Here is a 22,558-nt window from a genome sequence, read left to right as displayed (position 1 = left end):
AGCTATCTTAGGAACCACCAAACTGCTTCCCACAGAGGTTAGACCATTTTATATTCCCACTAGGAGTGGGTAAGTGTGCTGCTCTCTCCACAACTCAGAGTGAGAAGGGGTGTGTTACCACAGACACTTAAGAAATAAAAGAAATCATAAGAGGATACTGTGAACAACTATATGCCAAAAAACTAGGCAACATAGATGAAATAGAAAAAATCCTGCAAATGCACAAACAAGCAACACAGACTCAGAAAGAAATAGAATATCTCAACAAACCAATCACAACTAAAGAGATTCAATGACTCATCAAAAATCTTCCTACACAGAAAAGCCCATGGCCACATGGCTTCACAGGGAAATTTTATCAAACATTCCCAAAAGAACTAACACAAATCTTGCATAAACTTTTCAAAAAAACTGAGGGAAAATTCTTGCTGGCCATGCCAGAGACCTGGGTTCAATTCCAGAAGCATGTCCATGCCAAAAAAAAAAATATATATATATATATATATACATATATATATATAGACAGAGAAAGAGAGAGAGAGAGAGAGAGAGAGAGAGAGAGAGAAAAGGAACACTATTTAACTCATTTTATGGAGCTAATATCCCTTAAATACCAAATCAGGTAAAGATGCTATAAGAAAGGAAAATTAAAAGGCAATTTTGCTAATGAACATAGATGCCAAAATTCTGAACAAAATACTAGCAAACTGAATTCAACAACATATTAAAAGAATTATACACCACAACCAAGTGGGATTTATACCAGCAATGCAAGGATGATTTAACACAAGAAAATAAATTAATGTAATAGAGCACGTTAACAAATTGAAAGGGAAAAGTCACAATATCATTTTGATTGATACTCAAAAAGCATTAGACAAAATTCAACATCCTTTTCTGAATTAAAAAACACTCCAAAAGATAGGAATCAAAAGTACCTTCTTCAATATGATAAAGGGCATATATGGAAAATCGATAGCCAGCATCATACTCAATGAGAGAGACTGAAAGCTTTCCCCCTAACATCAGGAATGAGACAGGGATGCCCACTGTCAGCACTATTATTCAACATTGTACTGGAAGTTCTAGCTAGAGCATTTAGGCAGGACAAAGAAATAAAGGGCATTCAAATTGGAAAGGAAGTAAAACTTTCATTATTTGCAGATGACATGATACTATATTTGGAAAATTCTGAGAAATCTACAACAAAGTTACTTGAGCTAATAAACAAATGCAGCAAGGTGGCAGGATATAAAATTAATGTGCAAAAATCAGTAACGTTTCTATACACAAGCAATGACCTAGCTGAGGAGTCAGTTAAGGAAAAAAAAACATTCAAAATAACAACTAAAAGAATCAAGAATTTAAGAATGAACTTAACTAGGGACGTAAAGGACTTGTACACAGAAAACTATGTAACATTGCTAAAAGAAATCAAAGAAGATCTAAATAGATGGAAGATATTCCCTGCTCAAGAAGAAATCTGAGAGGATAGTATGGTAGCCCATGACAAACTCTGGGATCTGTCCTAGAACTACTTGGTAAAGAATGCTTTGAAATCTATTGATTTTTTCTTTCTTTGTTTTGTAATATGTTATATTATACAATAAAAACATTTTAAATGTCCTGGTGGTTTGGGATATAACAATCTACATATGTCTTTAGGTTTAATTCATTGATCAAATTGTTTAAGTTCTCTATTTCCTTGTTGATCCTCTGTCTGGTTGTTCTATCTATAGAGGAGAGTGGTGTATCGAAGTCTACCACTATTATTTTTGAAACGTTTATTGTTCCCTTCAGTTTTACAAATGTTTCCTTCATATACCTTAGACCTCATTGATTGGAAGTATAAACATTTAAGAGTTTTATTTCTTCTTGGGGAATTGCCCCTCTTATTAATATGTAGTGTTCTTCCCTATCTTTTATGGCATCCTCACATTTAAGGTCTATTTGATCTCATATTGGTATAGCTATTAATTAATAACTAGCTACTAAATAGATAGTTTTCTACTAAGCTAACACTTACTAGAATAGCTACTCCTGCTTACTTAAAATTACAGCTTACATGGAACATCTTTTTCCATCCTTTCACTGTCAATCTATTTGTATCTTTAGGTCTACAATGAGTCTCTTATAAGCAGCATGTAAATCAATCATATTTCTTAATCCATTCTGCCCATCTGTAGCTTTTTTTTTCAATCTGTATCTTTTAACCAATAAGTTTAGTGCATTAACATTCAAAGTTCTTACTGTAAAGGTATTACTTGAATCTACCATGTTGTCCTTTGGCTTTTACTTTTTCTTTTTTTTAACATGGGCAAGGCACTGGGACTTGAACCGGGTCTACGGCATGGCAGGTGAGAATTCTGCCACTAAGCCACTGTCACACTGCCCTGTGCTTTGGTTTTTATTTGTCAGGTCTATATATTCTTTTCCCTCTTTCTCTTTTTATCCTTTAGATCACCTATACCTGTACTCTTCAATTTTCTGCCCTTCTCCAGACCTCCCTCTCCCATCCATACTTCAGCCGATAGAACTCCATTTAGTATTTCTTGTAGGGCCAGTCCTTGCTGAAAAATTCTCTCAGCCTTTATATGTGTGAAAATTTTAATCTTTCCCTCAATTTTTTTTGTTAAAAAGTACATTTTTGGGCAGGCCACGGTGGCTCAGCAGGCAAGAATACTTGCCTGCCATGCCAGAGGACCCGGGTTTGTTTTCCGGTGCCTGCCCATGTTAAAAAAAAAAATACATTTTTATTTTAAAGATAATCTTACAACTTTTCCATTGCTTTTGTAATATTGTTTTAATAATTAGTACCCTTCTAGTTGCCAATAAAAATCCCACTAGAGGCAACATCTCAGAAATGGACATTTTGATAAAGACCTTAAGGTGGTCTTATGTATTTCAGGGTGAAAACAACAATCTACAGTGTATGCAAGGGTTGGTCATATGCACAAAACTGTTCCCTCCCAATTTGATAGGAAATTTCCAGAAAAACAGGTGAACAGACAGTCTGGTATGTGTTTCTATAGAGGTTGCATCTAGGGAATGTTTATGATCGATTCTTCATTTTTACTTGTGCCATTGTTGAAGATTTTATGATCATTAGTACTAATAATGCCAGAAAGAAAAAAAAGATGTCTGTTGTTCTACTGTGGTAATTTCTATTTGCAAGGCTCATGAATATCTTTGCTCGGAACGAGCAACTCTTTTCTGGTTGGAATATACTAGAATTGTACAATTTGTATAGTCATTCTTCAGTTTGTTCTCATTTCTGCATCACTTTGTTTCAACTTGCTGCCCCAAAATCAATCTCTCCCCTGTGCTGGACTAAGCCACAGAAACAAAGATGCAGTGAATTGAGGATCCTTTACTTGGTGTGATGCTGGGTGATATTGATGAAATGGTTCAATAAGAAGATGGAAATTGTTTGGTGGAGCCTCTTGTAACAATTCAGTGTAGTGAAGGAAAAACCAACACATCCACAGCCACTGTCATTCCTGTCACATCCTAGAAGGCAACATTGTTAACTGTATGCCACTGTACACTTCTAGGTCACCTAATGTGGAGCCGATATGATCTAAACTTCTAACTTAAAAGAAGGAAACAGACCGAGAGAAGTAAAAGTGGCTAGACAAAAGAGGTCAGACTGGAGCCAGAAGTGGACATAGGGGCTTCTGATCCCATCTTGCACCCTTTCTGCCACAATACATTGTCATCTAAAACAACTCTTTACAGGGTCACAGCTTGGTTCTAAGCAAGAGTGTAGTACAATAAATTGATTTATTAATTGCTTGATTATGTATTATACTGGTTACCAAGTGTGGTAGTTAGATTCAGTTGTCAACTTGGCCAGGTGAAGATGCCTAGTTATACTGCTGTGGACATTTGCCAATGGCATGTGAACCTCATCCGTTCCTGATTACATCTGCAGTCAGCTAGGAGGCGTGTCTGCTGCAATGAGTGACGTTTGACTTAATTGGCTGGTGCTTAAATGAGAGAGCGCAACATAGCACAGCCCAAGCAGCTCAGCATAGCTCATCTCAGCACTCGCAGCTCAGCCCAGGCCTTTGGAGATGCAGAAAGGAATCACCCCGGGGAACGATGCCAGAACCCAGAGGCCTGGAGAGAAGGGCAGCAGAGATTGGTTTGTGCCTTCCCACATAAGAAAGAACCTCAGTTAAAAGTTATCTGCCTCTCCTCTGAAGAACTATACGTTAACTAAATAAATCTTTTATTGAAAGCCAATCCATCTCTCGTGTGTTGCATTCCGACAGCTAGCAAACTAGAACAACAAGTCATTAAATGATCATCTCAATTGGCTTTTGAGATATCAGTATTCCTATAACATATAGCCAGCATATTCTAACTACTCAAATGTTTTTTTAATTGCTGACCATGTGCCAGGCATGGTGCTAGGTGCTAGGAGACCTTCATGTTTTAGTTTCCAGGCTGCCGAAAGCAGATTCCATGATATGGGTTGGGTTAAACAATGGGAATTTATTTGGTCATGGTTTTGAGGTCAGGAAAATGTTCAAATCATCAAGGTGATGGTTTCTTCCTGAAGACCAGCTGCTAGTGATCCTTGGCTCCTCTGTCACATGGTAAGACACATGTCAGCATCTGCTGGTCTCTCCCCTCTCTTCCAGGTTTCATTGCTAATCAGCTTCTTGCTTCCCTGGTTTTCTCCCTCTTTCTGTATTCATTTCATTTATAAAGAACACCAGGAGTAGAATTAAGACCCACCCTGAATGAGATGGGGCATACCTTAACTGAAGTAGCCTCATCACAAGGTTTTACTTAAAATGGGTCCACACCCACAGGGATGGGTAAGACTTAAGAGCCTGTTCTTCTGGGGTACATACCGCTTTAAACCACCACACTCCATAAACAGGAGTGACTCAGTCCCAGCCATTTAGAGATTACGGTCTGTCAGGGAAAGCAGGCATTTAAAAAGGAATTTATGAGGGCCATTCTGAAACTCTCCCTCAATTTTGAAGGACAACTTAGCTGGAGAAAGAATTCTTAATGGGAAGTCTTTCTCTTTCAGGATCTTAAATATATCATATCACTGCCTTCTCACCTCTGTGGTGCCTGTTGAGTAGTCCAAACACAATCTTGTGTGGTTTCCCTTGTATGTGGTGAGTCCCTGTTCTCTCCCTACTTTCAGGACTTTGTTTCTCTTGTACAATTAACAGACTGATTAGTATGTTTCTTAGAGTAGGTCTATTTGGATTTATTTTATTTTGGGTTTGTTGGGCTTCTTTGATTTAGATATTTATGTCTTTTACAAGGGCTGGGACATTTTACCCCACTACCTGCTCAACAAATCTTCCTAGCCCTTTATTACACTTCTCTTCTTCTGGGATACTGATGATTCTTATATTTGTGCACTACATATTGTCCATTATTTCCCTGAAATCCACTATAAATTTCTCCATCGTCTTTGTCATTTGTTCTTTTGTGCATTGAAATTCAATTGTCTTCTAGTTCACTGATTTTTTTCTTCTGCCTCTACAAATCTGATATTGTGTCTCTAGTATAATTTTAATTTGGTCTATAGCATCTTTAATCTCTGTGATAGCTACTGTTTTTCTACTTATTGTCTGAAATTGTTCTTTATGCTCTCCTAATGTCTTCTTGATATCCTTTTCTTCATTAGCCAACCCTTTGAATTTACATAGGAGATTTGTATGACCATCTTTGATTAGTTGTTCCAAAGTCCATCTTCTCTCCGGTGTTTCAATTTGGTCATTTGGCTGGGCTGTGTCTGCCTGTATCTTCCTATGTTTTGTGATTTTCTGTTGGCTTCAACGCATTTGATTATCTCGATGGGGTTATTTTGAAAATTGATTTCCCTCAGTTGTATAAGGTCTTATATTTGCTTGAGTTTGCATTGAAGGTCTCCTTTTTAGTTTTTATTTTTTTGCATGGGCAGGCACTGGGAATCGAACCCGGGTCTCCAGCATGGCAGGCATGGAGAACTCTTACTAATGAGCCATGGTGGCCTGCCCTGAAGGTCTCCTTTTGCATTTGGTTTGTCAGCAATTCCCTGCCAAAATAAGGCCAGGGCATCATACAAGGGATACAACTCTACTTGAGGATCTGTTTCAAGCTAGACAGATACACAGTTTGCCAGATTGCAGTTTCTGTTTCTTCACAGAAAATGGCACTCTTGGGCCTTCATTTCCCCTCAGGCCTACTCCTCCACAACTGCAGCAGCCAGGTAAGTGGGATGGAGATCTGGTGCAATTCTAGCCAGGTCTGCTGATCCTGGTGCATGCTGAAAGCAGTCAACCCTGTGGTGCAGGTGGGCAGTGTGCACCTCAATGGAGATACTACTTATGGGCCTGAGGGACTGGTTATCACCAGGCTCCCAGTTGGGTAACCTTGGGCTGAGGGACTGGGTATGTCAGCTGCCCTTATCCACAGCCTTCTGGAAACAACTGCTGGCTAGATGTGGCATGATGCAGAGGCACAGGGGGCAGTGTGGGGCATGGTGCAGGGCATGGCATCAGGCAAGGAGCAACGTCACTGGGTGTGGTGGTGTGGGGGTGGGACATGGAGTATGACACGGGTGCAAAGGACATGGGGGAAAGGACATGGGGTAGTGGTACACAAGGTAGGCAGGTTGAGGGGTGCCAGTGGGTGGTACACATGGGTGTGTGGGTGCCAGGGCAGAGCGTAAGGGCGTATGGCATGGCTAGCTTCCTTGGATACTGACTGCATTTTAAACTTTCACTTCTGTGTAAGACCAAAGGCTGAAATGTTTATTCTGTACAAGTTTATATTTTCTATACCACACCTATTTAACTTGTATGGTCACCTTATTCAAACACAATAACTACATGGAACCTTGAATACAGTGAGACCTGGTTGCTTGGTACACGTTGATGGGATGCCCTGATATAACTCAGGGTAACCTGGGAAGAAGATTTAAAAGTATTTGCAAAGTCCTCTTTAGTGACTTGGAAAAACATGGAAATATAAAACTTTCCCGTGTGGCAAAGAACTGAGATTCGAGCAATCATTGGGGACTGCAAATTTGATGGGTTACAACCTCAATCTTGGAGCTTGTCCTTATAAAACTTATTCCTGCACAAGAAAAGCTAAGCATACTCATGAATATGCCCAAGAGTCACCCCCAGAGAGCCTCTTTTGTCACTCAGATGTGGCCTCCCTCTTTAAGACAACCCCATAAGCCAACTCACTGCCCTCCCCTTTACGTGCGACATAACTCCCAGGAGTGTAAATCTCCCTGGCAACATGGGGCATGACTCTGGGGATGAGCTTGGCTCTGGCATCGTGGGAATGGGAAAGCTTCTTGACCAAAAGGGGGGAGATAAATGAAAAAAAAAATGAAGTTCCAATGGCTGAGAGATTTCAAAGAGGACATTCTGGAGGTTGTTCTTATGGAGTATAAAGAAATCCCTTTCCACTTTCTAGTGTATTCAAGTAGCTAAAAGGAAATATCTGAACTTGTTGAAATGTAATCCAAAACCCTTGATTCTTCAGGATGACTAAATAACTAGAGAGTTTTTAAAAAGGTGTGACTGTATGATTGTGAAAACCTTGTGGCTGATACTTCCCTTATCCAGTATATAGACAGATGAGTAAGGAAAAAAAAAAGACAAAAATAAATAAATAATGGGGGGGTTCGTGGTCAGGTTGATGTGTCAACTTGGCAGGGGGTGGTACCTGTTTGTCTGGTTGGGCAAGTGTTGGCCTGTCCTTTGCTATGAGGACATTTCATAGAAATAAATCATGATCACATTGGCTACATCTATAGCTGATCCCATTTGTAATCAGCCAAGGGTAGTGTCTTCTACAATGAGTGATGCTTAATCTAATCACTGGAAGCCTTTTAAGGAGGATTCAGAAGAGACAGGTTCTCTTCCTTCTTCGGCCAGCAAACCTCCCCTTGGGAGTTTGTTCAGACCCTGAATCAGAATCGTCAGGTTCACGGCCTGCCCTACAGATTTTGGACTCTACATTACCATGGTTATGTGAGACACTTTTATAAATTTTATATTTACAAATATTTCTTGTCGATTCTGTTTCTCTAGAGAATCCTAACTAATACAGGGGTGGATGGGATGTTTTGGGTGCTCTTAATTTTTATCTTTACTTTTACTGGTATTTTTATTTTTTTGAAGTTAAGAAAATGTTAAAAAAACTAGATTGTGTCGATGAATGCACAATACTGTGAATCACTGAGTGTATATTTTAGATGAATGTATGGTATGTGAATATATAATACATCTCAATTAAATTGAATTAAAAAAAATAATCATAAAAGAGCACCTTGACCCTCTCACCTCTGTAACCCCTTGAGGAGAAACAGAACAGAGCACGATAGCTCTTAGTAATACCAGAGGCTGAAGACATTTTCTGCCAGAAGATTTTTGATTGGTTTACTATGAATGGTAACATTAAGAGAAAGAATGGAGTACTCAGGATTTAAAATACAAAAATTTTGAACCACATGTTTAAAGTTCATGCCAAAATGAGTACTTACAGCAGTTTTATAAGCAGCTTCAATGTAAAACACAAGGTTCTGTATGAAATTGACTTCATCTAGGCTGTGGATGATATGGAGTCCTAAGGGAAAAGGGAATAAGAATATAAAGCTGCTCAATTATCATTATAAACTGTATATGAAGTCATGTGACTAACTGGCCCAACTACTCCCAAATAATCTTACTTCTGCTTAGGAATAATAGAAGGCCCATTGATTACTAAACCAAAAAGACCAAGACCACAAATCAGTCTTAGGTTAGAGTCCAAATAAGGGAGATACCAACATATATTAACCTTGAGGAACTGTAACTGCTATTTCTAGGTTTAAACACAAAGTCTCAGCATTCTGATTCAACTGGTAACTAACTTGTAATGTGCTTAAACATACAAACCTAGGTACCTATTAAAAGAAAAACAAATTTCAGAAGCATTGAAGAGAATCTAAATACTAAGAAAAAAGTAGAGTAGATAATAATTACAATTTTAAGAACTTAAAACCATATTTTTTAATTAAAAATTACAGTTATTCTAAATGTAAACTATATAAAGATAGTTATAACTTACACAGAGAGTTCAATGCATGCATTATCCAGTTCATTTTTACAATCCTAAGAGAGGTAGGTATCTATTTTCTTCATGAGGCTAAGAGAGGTTAAATATTTGCCTTAGGTCCTATAACTAATAATAGTGGAAGCAAGACTCTGTTTCACCTCAGAGACTGAGTAGTTAACCAAGAAGTTTTACTGCACCCTAAGATTTACAATAAGATCCATATGAAGATGTCAGTAGTCATCACTTGTGGGATTCAAAGTAGCTTTATTTTCTTCTTTTTTGTACATCTTTGTAATTTTACAGTATTCTACAAAGTACAAAAAATTACTTTTTATAATATAAAAAGTTATATTAAAATCAAAATTCTATTAAATGAGGCAGCAAACTCTGTGATACACATTTAAAATTTTACATAAAATTATGAAAGCCAAAGCACAGAAACTTTTTACAAGTATAAGCTACACCAAGCAAATAAATTTTAAGACATCTTTTCGCAACAATAAATATATTACTGTACATATTATCTAAAACCTTTGTTTAACCACTTTATTCTAAACTGAAAAATCGTTCTTATTTTTCCTTTCCAGCCTATAATACAGCAGAAGGAAGAAGAGAAGATCAAGTTAGCTGTGGAACATAAAATTTTAAGTTTCTCATAATTTTCTGGCTGAAACTACTTTATTGAAACAAAATTTTCAATATCCACTTTGTTGCAAAAATCAGGGTGTCTGTTTATTGGAAATGATTACACTTGCCAGGTACGTGGTTGTTATAACCAAGTAAATAAAGAATTTCCAGTTTGCTGAAACCTGGGCTTGGAGAAAGTCCTGCACAATTTTTAGAAATATGAATAAAGTAGTTGTCAAATGTTTGTTAACGTCAGTTTTCAAATGAACTCCACCTTAAACCTGCAGTATAACTTTTATTTCAATCCACAAACTATTCTTAGGACAAAATGCCCTTTATGTCAACCTTTAGTAACATTCTCTCATGAAAAAATTCAAACTGTACCAAAGAGTATACAGAGTGAAATTCCTCCTCCCACCCTGATTCACACTCCTGCTGAGTCCCCACTCCAAATGAAATCAATGTGACCAGTTTCCTTTGTATCTTTTCAGAAATAAATTATGCATATGGAAATGTACATACAGTCATTCTTTTTCCTTATGCCAAGGGTAATATATTTTTTCTGCACTTTTATTTTTTACATACAACTTGGAGATAATTTCAAATATATTTCCCTCATTTACTTTAAACGCTTACACAGCATTCTGCTGAATGGATGTTCATGTAATCAGTTTCCTATTGCAAGAAAAATTAGGCTGTATCAAATATTTCCTCATCAAAATCAATGTTGCACCAAATTATCTGGGTGTACATGTGCCAGTATGTCATTAGGATAAACTCTGAGAACTATGCTAAGTTAAAAGATTTAGGCAAATTTATTTTTCCAATATTTTATTGTTAAAATTATTAAATAAACAGAAAGAGGAAAGAATTTTACAGCGAATGCCTGTATACCCACCATGGGATTCTACCATTAACATTTCACTATACTTTGTGAGATATCTATCTGTTCTAGTTTGCTAGCTGCCAGGATGGAATATACCAGAAAAAGAATGGCTTTTAAAAAGGGGAATTTAATAAGTTGCTAGTTTTCAGTTCTAAGGCCAAGAAAATGTCCCAATTAAAACAAGTCTATAGAAATGTCCAATTTAAGTCATCCAGGGAAAGATACCTTGGTTCAAGAAGGCCGATGAAGTTCAGGATCTCTCTCTCAAGTGAGAAGGCACATGGCGAACACAGTCAGGGCTTCTCTCTTGGCTGGAAGGGCACATGGCGTATACTACATCATCTGCTAGCTTTCTCTCCTGGCTTCCTATTTCATGAAGCTCCCCGGGAGGCATTTTCCTTCTTCATCTCCAAAGGTCACTGACTGGTAGACTCTCTGCTTTGTGGTGCTGCAGCATTCCCTGCTCTCTCTGAATCTCTCATTCTCCAAAATATTTCCTCTTTTATAGGACTCCAATAAACCAATCAAGACCCACCCAAATAGGTGGAGACATGTCATCCCTTAATACAGTTTAACAACCACTCTTGACTAAATCACATCATCCAGGGAGATGATCTGATTAGTTTGAAACATACAGTACTGAAAGGGGTTATTCTACCTTTATGAAATGGGATTTTGATTCAAACATGGCTTTTCAAGGGGGCATTCATCCTTTCAAACCAGCACACTATCCATTTCTCTATTCATCCAATAATCCAATTTATATTTTATATATTTCAAAGTAAGTTGCAGATATCAGTAGACTTCCCCCTAAATACTTCGCTACATGTACATTAAATTTTTTATTAATTAAAAAAAATTACAAGAAACACAAACATTCCCAACACATGTTCATTCTGCTCTACACATACACTTAGCAGCTCACAATATCATCACATAGTTGCATATTCATCATCACGATCATTTCCCAGAACATTTGCATCAATTCAGAAAAACAAATAAAAAGATAACAGTAAAATAAAACAAAAACAGAAAAAAAAAAACTTTACATACCATACCCCTTACCCCTCCCTTTCATTGATCACTAACATTTCAAACTAAATTTATTTTAAAATTTATTCCCCCTATTATTTATTTTTATTCCATATATTCTACTCGTCTGTTGACAAGGTAGATAAAAGGAGCATCAGACACAGGTTTTCACAATCACACAGTCACATTGTGAAAGCTATATCATTATACAATCATCATCAAGAAACATGGCTACTGGAACACAGCTCTACATTTTCAGGCAGTTCCCTCCAGCCTCTCCATTACACCTTGAATAACAAAGTGATATCTACTTAATGCGTAAGAACAACCTCCAGGATAACCTCTCAACTCTGTTTGGAATCTCTCAGCCATTGACACTTTGTCTCATTTCACTCTTCCCCCTTTTGGTTGAGAAGGTTTTCTCAATCCCTTGACGCTGGGTCTCAGCTCATTCTAGAGTTTTTCTCAATCCCTTGATGCTGAATCTCAACTCATTCTGGGATTTCTGTCCCACGTTGCCAGGAAGATCCACACCCCTGGGAGACATGTTCCACATAGACAGGAGGAGGGTGGTGAGTTTGCTTGCTGTGCTGTCTGGATAGAGAGGCCACGTCTGAGCATCAAAAGAGGTTCTCTTGTGGGTGACTCTTAGGCCTAATTTTAAGTAGGCTTGACCTATCTCCTGTGGGATTAAGTTTCATATGAAGAAACCCCAACACTGGGGGCTCAGCCTATAGCTTTGGTTGTCCACACTGCTTGTGAGAATATCAAGAATTCAACTTGAGGAAGTTGAGTTTTCCCCAGTTCTTACCATTCCCCAAAGGGGACTTTGCAAATACTTTTCCACTCACTGATCAAATCACTCTGGGATTCATCAGGGCATCACCTGGATAAACCAACAAAATCTCATGTCCTATACAAAGTCCCATGTACTTAAGGTATTCAACCAACTATCTACATAAGTTATATTAGGAGATGCATTAGTCAAAATATAAATTTGTACCAAATAAACATTTTTTGCTTTAGTCTCACACATAAGTTGAAATTTTAAAATATTAATTACCATCTACTTTTAGCACACTGCAGTAATGACATTCTTTTCTTCTTCCTCATGCAAAAACATTTTTAAAATTTGTACATTTAGTCACTATTATTATGCACTCTAAGCATTCCTAGATTATACCATCTCAATCTTTAACATCTATCTTTCTTTCTGATTTCATTTATGTCCCCAGCACTCCTCCCTCTATCATTCTCCCATGCAGCTTCATTCAGTGTTTTAACATAATTATATTACAGTTAGGTAGTGTTGTGCTGTCCATTTCTGAGTTTTTGTATTCAGTCCTGTTGCACAGTCTGTATCCCTTCAGCTCCAATTACCCAATATCTTACCCTATTTCTATCTCCTGATGGTCTCTGTTACCAACAAAATATTCCAAGTTTGTTCACTGTCAGTTCATATCAGTGAGACCACACAGTATTTGTCCTTTTGTTTCTGGCTAATTACACTCAGCATAATGTCCTTAAGGTCCATTCATGTTGTTACATACTTCATAACTTTATTCTGTCTTACAGCTGCATAATATTCCATCTTACGTATATGCCGCAGTTTGTTTAGCCAACCGTCTGTGGAAGGACATTTTGGCTGTTTCTATCTCTTGGTAACTGTAAATAATGCTGCTATAAACATTGGTGTGTAAATGTCCATTTGTGTCCTTGCCTTCATGTCCTTTGAGTAGAGGCAGCATATAGATGGGTCCTGTTTTTTAATCCATTCTGCCAGACTATGTCTTTAGATTGGGGAATTTAATCCATTAACATTCAGTGTTATTACCACATGGGTAGTACTTCCTTCTACTATTTTGCATTCTGGATTCTATATGTCATATCTAATTTTCCTTCTTTTTACCTTTACTCAGTCTTCCTTTCTACACTCTTTTCCACACCTCTCTCTTCTGTCTTCGTATCTGTCTCTAGTGCTCCCCTCAGTATTTCTTGCAGAACTGGTGTCTTGGTCACAAATTCTCTCAGTGATTTTTTGTCTGAAAATGTTTTAATTTCTCCCTCATTTTTGAAGGACAATTTTGCTGGATATAGAATTCTTGGTTGGCAGTTTTTCTCTTTTAATAATTTGAATATATTATCCCACTGTCTTCGCGCCTCCATGGTTTCTGCTGAGAGATCTATGCATAGTCTTATTGGGCTTCCCTTGTACGTGATGGATTGCTTTTCTCTTGCTGCTTTCAAGATTCTCTCTTTCTCTTTGACCTCTGACATTCTGATTATTAAATGTCTTGGAGTATGTCTATTTGGATCTATTATCTTTGGGGTACACTGCACTTCTTGGATTTGTAATTTTAAGTCTTTCATAAGAGTTGGGAAATTTTCAGTGATAATTTCCTCCATTAGTTTTTCTCTGCCTTTTCCCTTCTCTTCTCCTTCTGGGACACCCACAACATGTATATTCATGCGCTTCATATTGTCTTTCAATTCCCTGAGTCCCTGCTCATATTTTTCCATTTTTTTCCCTATATTTTCTTTTCTTGCTGGATTTCAGATGTTCCATCCTCCAGTTCACTAATCCTATGTTCTGTCTCTTGAAATCTACCATTGTAGGTTTCCATTACTGTTTTCAACTCTTCTACATCGCCTTTCATTCCCATAAGTTCTGTGATTTGTTTTTTCAAACTTTCAATTTCTTCTTTTTGTTCCTTCCTTGCCTTCTTTATATCCTCCCTCAATTCATTGATTTGGTTTTTGATGAGGTTTTCCATGTCTGTTCATATATTCTGAATTAATAGTTTCAGCTCCTGTATGTCATTTGAATTGTTGGTTTGTTCCTTTGACTGGGCCATATCTTCTATTTTCCTAGTGTGATTTGTTTTTTTTGCTGGTGTCTAGGCATTTAATTACCTTAATTAGTTTATTCTGGAGATTGCTTTCACTTCTTTTACCTAGGGTTTTCTTGCTGGATGAAATTGTTGTCTATTTGTTCTTTGACATTCAGTTCAGCTTTATCTGGACCTCTAGCTTAGGTTTTGTTTAACAAGGAGAATTTTTCAGTTCTTGTTTTCTTGTTTCTTGCCCTGCTTGTATGGTGCCTTCCCCCCACCCCCCACCCTTAGTAGGGTCTGCTTAAGTATTATAGACCCCAGCTGGATTTTCCCAGACCAAACCTGCATTGGTTTTCCCTGAGGGTGAGACCCAGCAGGTTGAAAGACTTTCCTGTGAAGTCTCTGGATTCTGTTTTTCTTATCCTGCCCAGTATGTGATGCTTGCCTGCTTGCAGGTCCCGCCAGCGTAAGATGATGCGGTACCTTTAACTTTGGCAGACTCTCCCTGCTGGGGACATGGTAGAGACAGAGGAGAGATTGTAGACTAGTTTTAATGGCTTCAAATTACCGAGCCCTGGTGTCTGAATTCCTTGAGGGAAGGATTCCACCTGAGTTGGGCCTCACCCCTCCCCTGGGGAAGGCACAGGTGGGAGACAAGCCCCCAAACAAGCTCGCTTCTGCCTATGCCTGGGCAGTTGCAGCCTGAGAAGTCCTGCCGCTATATGCAAAGTTAGTCAAGCCTTTGTAGAAACATAGCCACAAAAACCTCTGTTTCCTTCTTTTTTTCCCCCCTTTTTCAGTCAGCCCTGCCCCCTTGGCGCCGGTTCAAAAATGAGCAACCTCCACTTTGACCAGGTTCACCTAAGCTGCGGGCCTATTTTTAGTAGTCAGAATTTGTTAATTAATTCCACAATTGACGTTTGATTGTGCTCAGTCCCTGCTGCTGGTAAAGTCTCTTTCCTTTCCCCTCTGGGAAGCAGCCTGTGGGGACTCAGCTTTGGGAACTCACAGTTCTTGAGTGGCTCACAGCCGGTCCAGCTGATCCAGACTGGCGTACGCTTTGTGTCTGGTCACTGACGTGGTCCCATGAGCTGTTCTGTACTGTTTCTGGTTATTTAGTAGTTGTTCTGGAGGATGAACTAAAATGCGCACATTTTTAAGCCGCCATCTTGACCCGGAAGTGTACATTAAATTTTGATAATTTTCACCAAATTACTCTGCAATGAGTTTTCACAGTTTACAGGCCAACCAACCTGAATGCCTGCTTCCCTACATCCTTGTGAACAACAGGGTATAATAAAATGTTTTTATCTTTGTCATTCAAAAGAATGAGAAATAAAATGTTGACGTTTAATCTGCAGTTCTTTTCAATTCAATTTCTACTGAATTGCTGGTATATCTGCTACTGATATTTTAAAGAGTATTAAGAAATTAGCTTTTTGCCCACCTGTGTTGCAGGCATTTTTCCTAGTTTGTTTGAATTTTGACTTTGTTTACAGCATACTTTTCTTCTCTAAAAACTTTTATTAAAAGGTTTTATCCAATGTTTCTGGTTATTTTATGGTTTTGTATCTTATATTTAACCCTTGATATTTCAAATCAAATAATTGTGGAAATCTAAAACTAAAAAGTACTATATGATCCATATCATCACATTACAAACTCCACCTGACCCATGGTTGTTAAAATACAACAATAGAAAGGGTGGCAGTTGCTGGACAAGGGTGTTTCTTGTAGCAATTGTGGCCTTAACTTTTTGAATAGAGAGGAATAAAAAGAGAGTGATAGTGTACTTTGGCTTCAGAATCTTGTCACCTCTGAGTGCCAAAATGAGTATAGATTGAGAGAAGGCAAAAGATGTGAAACTGATGCTACTCTCTCTGTTGAAATGGCCTTCCTCTACTCTCCATATCTTGAAATCCTACCATTCTTTCAAGCCCCAGCTCAAATCCCATCTTCTCTATGATACTACCATCAATCCCTTCTTCTGTACTTTCATAGAATTTTATTTTTCTCATGCTTATGAACTTATTTTTTACTCTATACTACAGAAAATATATGCTTAAATTAAAAGGAAGGACCATATCCTATTTATATTTGTAGCCTTTCCTAGAAGTATCTCATATAGTATTCTGAATGGTTTTATACAGTATTGAACAGTAGATATTAGATAATTATTTATTGAATTATTTTAAACAACTCTGTTATCTACAGGAGAGCGACATGGCTTGTTGAAACAATAACAAACCCACAGGACCTGTGGATCCTTTCTCTTCTGTAGATCCAAGGCACTGGTAATAAAACAGAGGGTGAAAAGGTGAAAATACATTCAAGTGCTGGAGAGGATGTGGAGAAAGAGGCACACTTATCCACTGTTTGGGGGATTGTAAAATGGTACAACCACTCTGGAAGACAGCTTAGTGGTTCCTCAAGAAGCTAAGTATGGAATTATCATATGATCTAGCAATCTCACTGCTAGGTATCTATTCCGAGGACATGAGGGCAAGGACACAAATGGACATTTGCACTCCAATGTTTACAGCAGCATTATTTACAATTGCAAAGAGATGGAAACAGCCCAAATGTCCATCAACAGAAGAGTGGCTAAACAAGCTGTGGTATATACATACGATGGAATATTATGTAGCTGTAAGACAGAATAAAGTTATGAAGTATGTAACAACATGGATGGACCTTGAGGACATTATGCTGAATGAGATTAGCCAAAAACAAGAGGACAGATACTATATGATCTCACTGATATGAACTAACATTAATGAGAGAACTTGGAGAATTTCAGTTAAGAACACAAGCTATCAGGAGATAGAGATAAGGGAGAGATAGGGTATTGGTGCTGAAAGGATACAGATTGTGCAACAGGACTGATTGTAAAAATTTAGAAATGGGTAGCATAATACTACCTGATTGTAGCACAAAAATTTAAGTACACGGAATGAAGCAGAATGTGAAAATGATAGAGGGAGAAGGGCTGGGGGCATGTATGAAATGGAAAGAAAGCTAGAAGATAAACACTGAGATGGTATAATCTAGGAATGCCTAGAGTATACAATGATAGTGACCAAATGTACAAATTTAAAAATGTTTTGCATGAGGAAAAACAAAGGAATGTCAATATTACAGGGTGTTGAAAACAGATAGTAACTCATATTTTGAAACTAACTTATATGTGAGACTAAAGCAAAAAATGTTTATTTTGTGCAAAATTTATACTTTGACAACTGCATCTCTTAATATAACTTATATGGACAGTTTAATTGAACACCATAAGTACATGGAACCTTGAGTAAAGCAGAAGATTTTGTAGGTTTGTCCAAAGTGATGCCCTGATAAATCCCAGAGTGATCTGAACAGTGAATAAAAAAGTATTTGCAAACCCCTTGGGGGAATGGTGAGAAAGGGAAAATTCAACTTCCCAATATGGAGAAGGCCTGATATTCTCACAAGCAATGAGAAAAACAAAATCAATAGGCCAAACCCTCAATCTTGGGGGTTGTTCATATAAAACTTATCCCTGCAAAGGATAGGCTAAGCCTACTTATAATTAGGCTTAAGAGTTACCCCCAGAGAACCTCTTTTGTTGTTCAGATGTGGCCTCTCTCTCAGTCAATACAGCAAGCAAACTCACTGCCTTCCCCCTCTCTATGTGGGACATGACTCCCAGGGGTGTGGACCTTCCTGGCAACAAGGGACAGAAATCCTGGAAAGAGATGAGACTCAGCATCAAGGGATTGAGAAAACTCTTAGAATGAGCTGATATTCAGCATCAGGGGATTGAGAAAACCTTCTCGATCAAAAGGGGGAAGAGTGAAATGAGGTGAAATAAAGTGTTAATGGCTGAGAGATTCCAAACAGAGTCAAGAGGTTATCCTGGAGGTTATTCTTATGCATTAAATAGATATCACCTTTTTAGTTAAGGTGTAACAGAGAGGCTGGAGGGAAGTGCCTGAAAATGTAGAGCTCTGTTCCAGTAGCCATGTTTCTTGAAGATGACTGTACAATGAGAGCTTTTGCAAGTGACTATGTAATTGTGAAAACTTTGTTCTGATGCTCCTTTTATCACAGTATGGACAGATGAGTAAAAAATATGGATTAAAAATAAATAAATAATAGGGGAACAAATGTTAAAATAAATTGGGTAGAAGGAAATACTAGTGGTCAATGAGAGGGAGGGGTAAGGGGTATGGTATGTATGAGTTTGTTCTTTGTTCTTTTTATTTCTTTTTTTGGAGTGACGTTAATGTTCTGAAAAATCATCATGGGGATGAATATATAACTATGTGATGATATTGTGAGCCATTGATTGCACACCAAGTATGGAATGTATATGTTAAGAATGTTCGTGTTGTATGTTGATAGATTTTATTAATAAAAATTTTTAAAAAGAATGTACGTTTGTTTTTTGTGTACAATAAAAATTTAAAAATGTCGGGGGAGAACAGCAAGAGATTTGATGGGAAAGCAACTGGGATGGTGATTCCAGGGTATAAATGACCTGGAAGCTTCTTCTATACCACACAGGGAAACCCTGGTTCCAAAAGCTAGAGAATTGAGACACAGAGAATGAGAGATCTTCCAGCTAGTGCACATAGCCTAACGTGCCCCTTTTGAAATGGAAGCCCAGAGCCGTCAGGACTGCATGGACAAGGAGACAGGGTCAAGGAAGTAAGCCAAGCCACGTGCCTTGAACACACTACATGCATGCACTCAACCCCTACCCTGTGACACCTGATCCACCCCACACCCAATGCACCTGAGACTTGTCATCTGCCCCTCTACCATGCTTCAAGCACACCTGCCCTGATCCCCTACTCCTCAAGCATCCCCGTACCATACTGCCACTGATGCATGGATGCCTGTCGCAGCCCAACTCATCTCTCCCAAGCAAGTACAGTCTCAGACAACCCCACCCAAGACCTGTGCACCCACACCCAGCCTCTTGACCCACACCTCCCTCTCCCTACCCACAGCAGGTGGTTACCTGTGCATCTGGGATCTGGGCACTCAAAATCACACCTGGGACACACTCACCCCTAGTCCATACAATTGCACAACCCTGCCCCATCCCCCTGAGCTCTGTGCACATGTAAATTAGCATGTGGTCACCCCGGATCTGTGGACAACCTTACATTCAACCCCACGATGCATACCAGCTCTAAAAGCAAGAAGGCAGTGGTATGATATATTTAAGATTCTAAAAGAGAAAAACTGCCAACCAAGAATTCTATATCCAGCAAAACTATCCTTCAAAAATGAGGAGGGTGCAGGCCATGGTGGCTCAGGAGACCTGGGTTTGATTCCCGGTGCCTGCCCATGCAAAAATACATATATAAATTAAATAAATAAAAATGAGGGGGAAATGAAAACATTTTCAGACAAACAATCACTGAGAGAATTTGTGACCAAGAGACAGGCTGTGTAAGGAATACTGAAGGGAGCACTACAGAGAGATAGGAAAAGGCAGAAGAGAGAGATCTGCAGAAGAATGTAGAAATAAAGATTACCAGTAAAGGTAAAAAGAGAAAAAAGAATTGGATATGACATATAAAATACAAAAGACAAAATGGTAGAAGAAAGTACTGCCTTCATAGTAATAATATTAAATGTCAATGAATTAAATTATCCAATCAAAAGACATAGATTGGCACAATGGATTAAAAAAACAGGACCAATCTCTATGCTGTTTAAAAGAGACTCCCTTTAGACCCAAAGGACAAAAATTGGTTAAAAGAGAAAGGTTGGGGAAAGATATTTCTTTGAAAACAGCCATCAGAAATGAGCAAGAGTAGCTATACTAATGTTCGACAAATTAGACTTCAAATGTAAAATAGTTACAAGAGACAAATAAGGACTATTTATGCACTGCGCCAGAGTGCCCCAAAATATAGAAAGCAAACACTGACAACACTGAAGGGAGAAACAGACACCTCTAACATAATAGTTAAAGACTTCAATTCTCCACTCTCATCAGTGGATACAACAACTAGACAGAGGATCAGTAAGGAAACAGAGATTTTGAATAATACAACAAATGAACTAGACTTAACAGTCATTTCCAGAACATTACACCCCACAACAGCAGGATACACATTTTTCTCAAGTGCACATGGACCATTCTCAAGGATAGACCATATGCTGAATCATAAAGCAGGTCTCAATAAATTTAAAAAGATCAAAATCAAACAAAACACCTTCTCGGATCATAATGCAATGAAGTTAGAAATCAGTAACAGGGAGAGGACCAGAAATTCACAAATTTATGGAGGCTAAACAACAAACGCTTAAACAACCAGTAGGTCAAGGAAAAAATTACAAGAGAAGTCAGTCAATATCTCGAGGCAGATGAAAATGAAAACACAACACATAAAAATTTATGGGATAGTAGGGTGCACAGGTAGTTCAGTGGTTAGAATGCCCACCTTCCATGTGGGAGACCTGGGTTTCATTTCCAGACCATGCACCCCCCACAAAAAAATTATGGGATAGAATGATTTGAACAGTGAATTAAAAAGTATTTGCACTTCTGGAGAAGACGGCGGCTTAGTAAGATGTGCAGGTATTAGTTCCTCCTCCAGAACAGCTACTAAAGAAATAGAAACGGTACAGAACAGCTCCTGGAGCCATGACAGAGACCAAAAAGGCAGCGTACACCATTCTGGAACGGCTGAACCGGCAGGGAGAATCCGCTGTGGTGAGATCACCGAGGAGCATGCTTCCCCGGGCCGGGGCGGCTGGCGGCCGGAGTCCCTCCCTCCCTCCTTCCTGGGCCGGCTGGGAAAATTGGACAGGTGGTCCCCTCAAGCCATGGCGGCTGGCGCCCCCCCACACGCGCGGCCCCCTGGACCGGCTGGGAGAATTGGATTGGAGGTCCCCTAAGCCGCGGAGACAGACGACCGGAGTCCCTTCCACACACGTGGCTTGCCGGTCCGGCTGGGAACGTCAGATAGGCACTCCCTCAAGCCACGGCGGACGGCACGCTCCTGCCACTCTTGGCGTCCCGGGCCGGCTGGGAGATTCGGATTGGCACTCCCCCAAGCCGCTTCGACTGGCGACCTGCCCCCACAGCGAGAATTTTCCAAAGTTAAAGGAGCCACAGCATCTTTTACTGGTGGGACCCGCAGACAGACGAGCGCCACGAGCGCCACCTACGAGGCAGGATAAGAAAAACAGAGCCCAAAGATTTCACAGAAGAATCTTTCAACCTGCTGGGTCCCACACCCAGGGGAATCTGATTAAATGCCCAGACGCCAGCAGAAAATAGTGGATCATGCTCGGAAAATTGAAGATATGGCCCAGTCAAAAGAACAAACCAATAGTTCAAATGAGATACAGGAGCTGAGACAACTAATTCTGAATATACGAACAGAAATGGAAAACCTCTTCAAAAACCAAGTCAATAAATTGAGGGAGGACATGAACAAGACATGAGCTGAACAAAAAGAAGAAACAGAAAATATGAAAAAACAAATCACAAAACTTATGGGAGTGAAGGACAAAGTAGAAAAGATGGAAAAAACAATGGATACCTACAATGGTAGATTTAAAGAGACAGAAGATAGAATTAGTGAACTGGAGGATGGAACATCTGAATTCCAAAAAGAAACAGAAACTACAGGGAAAATAATGGAAAATTTTGAGCAGGGGATCAGGAAAATGAATGACAATATGAAGCGCACAAATATACGTGCTGTGGGTGTCCCAGAAGGAGAAGAGAAGGGAAAAGGAGGAGAAAAACTAATGGAAGAAATTATCACTGAAAATTTCCCAACTCTTATGAAAGACCTAAAATTATAGATCGAAGAAGTGCAGCGCACCCCAAAGAGAATAGACCCAAATAGGCATTCTCCAAGACACTTACTAGTTAGAATGTCAAAGGTCAAAGAGAAAGAGAGGATCTTGAAAGCAGCAAGAGAAAAACAATCCATCACATACAAGGGAAACCCAATAAGACTATGTGTAGATTTCTCAGCAGAAACCACGGAAGCTAGAAGACAGTGGGATGATATATTTAAATTACTAAAAGAGAAAAACTGCCAACCAAGACTTCTATATCCAGCAAAAATGTCCTTCAATAATGAAGGAGAAATTA

The 22,558-nt window shown here is 38.8% G+C and overlaps 1 protein-coding gene across 6 annotated transcripts in view; it reads right to left on the bottom strand.

The window, feature by feature from the left end:
- Positions 1 to 22,558, bottom strand: part of PHKA1 (phosphorylase kinase regulatory subunit alpha 1) — a 323,836-nt gene that overhangs the window by 280,932 nt on the left and 20,346 nt on the right. For all 6 annotated transcript variants that reach the window (XM_077146161.1, XM_077146162.1, XM_077146159.1 and 3 more), the window contains one exon: positions 8,519 to 8,601. In XM_077146161.1, coding sequence (XP_077002276.1) covers positions 8,519 to 8,601 — 83 coding nt within the window. The remainder of the gene's footprint in view (positions 1 to 8,518; positions 8,602 to 22,558) is intronic.

This window comes from Tamandua tetradactyla, chromosome X (assembly GCF_023851605.1).
Source record: "Tamandua tetradactyla isolate mTamTet1 chromosome X, mTamTet1.pri, whole genome shotgun sequence".
Taxonomy (NCBI): domain Eukaryota; kingdom Metazoa; phylum Chordata; class Mammalia; order Pilosa; family Myrmecophagidae; genus Tamandua; species Tamandua tetradactyla.
This window is presented reverse-complemented; position numbering and strand designations above follow the sequence as displayed.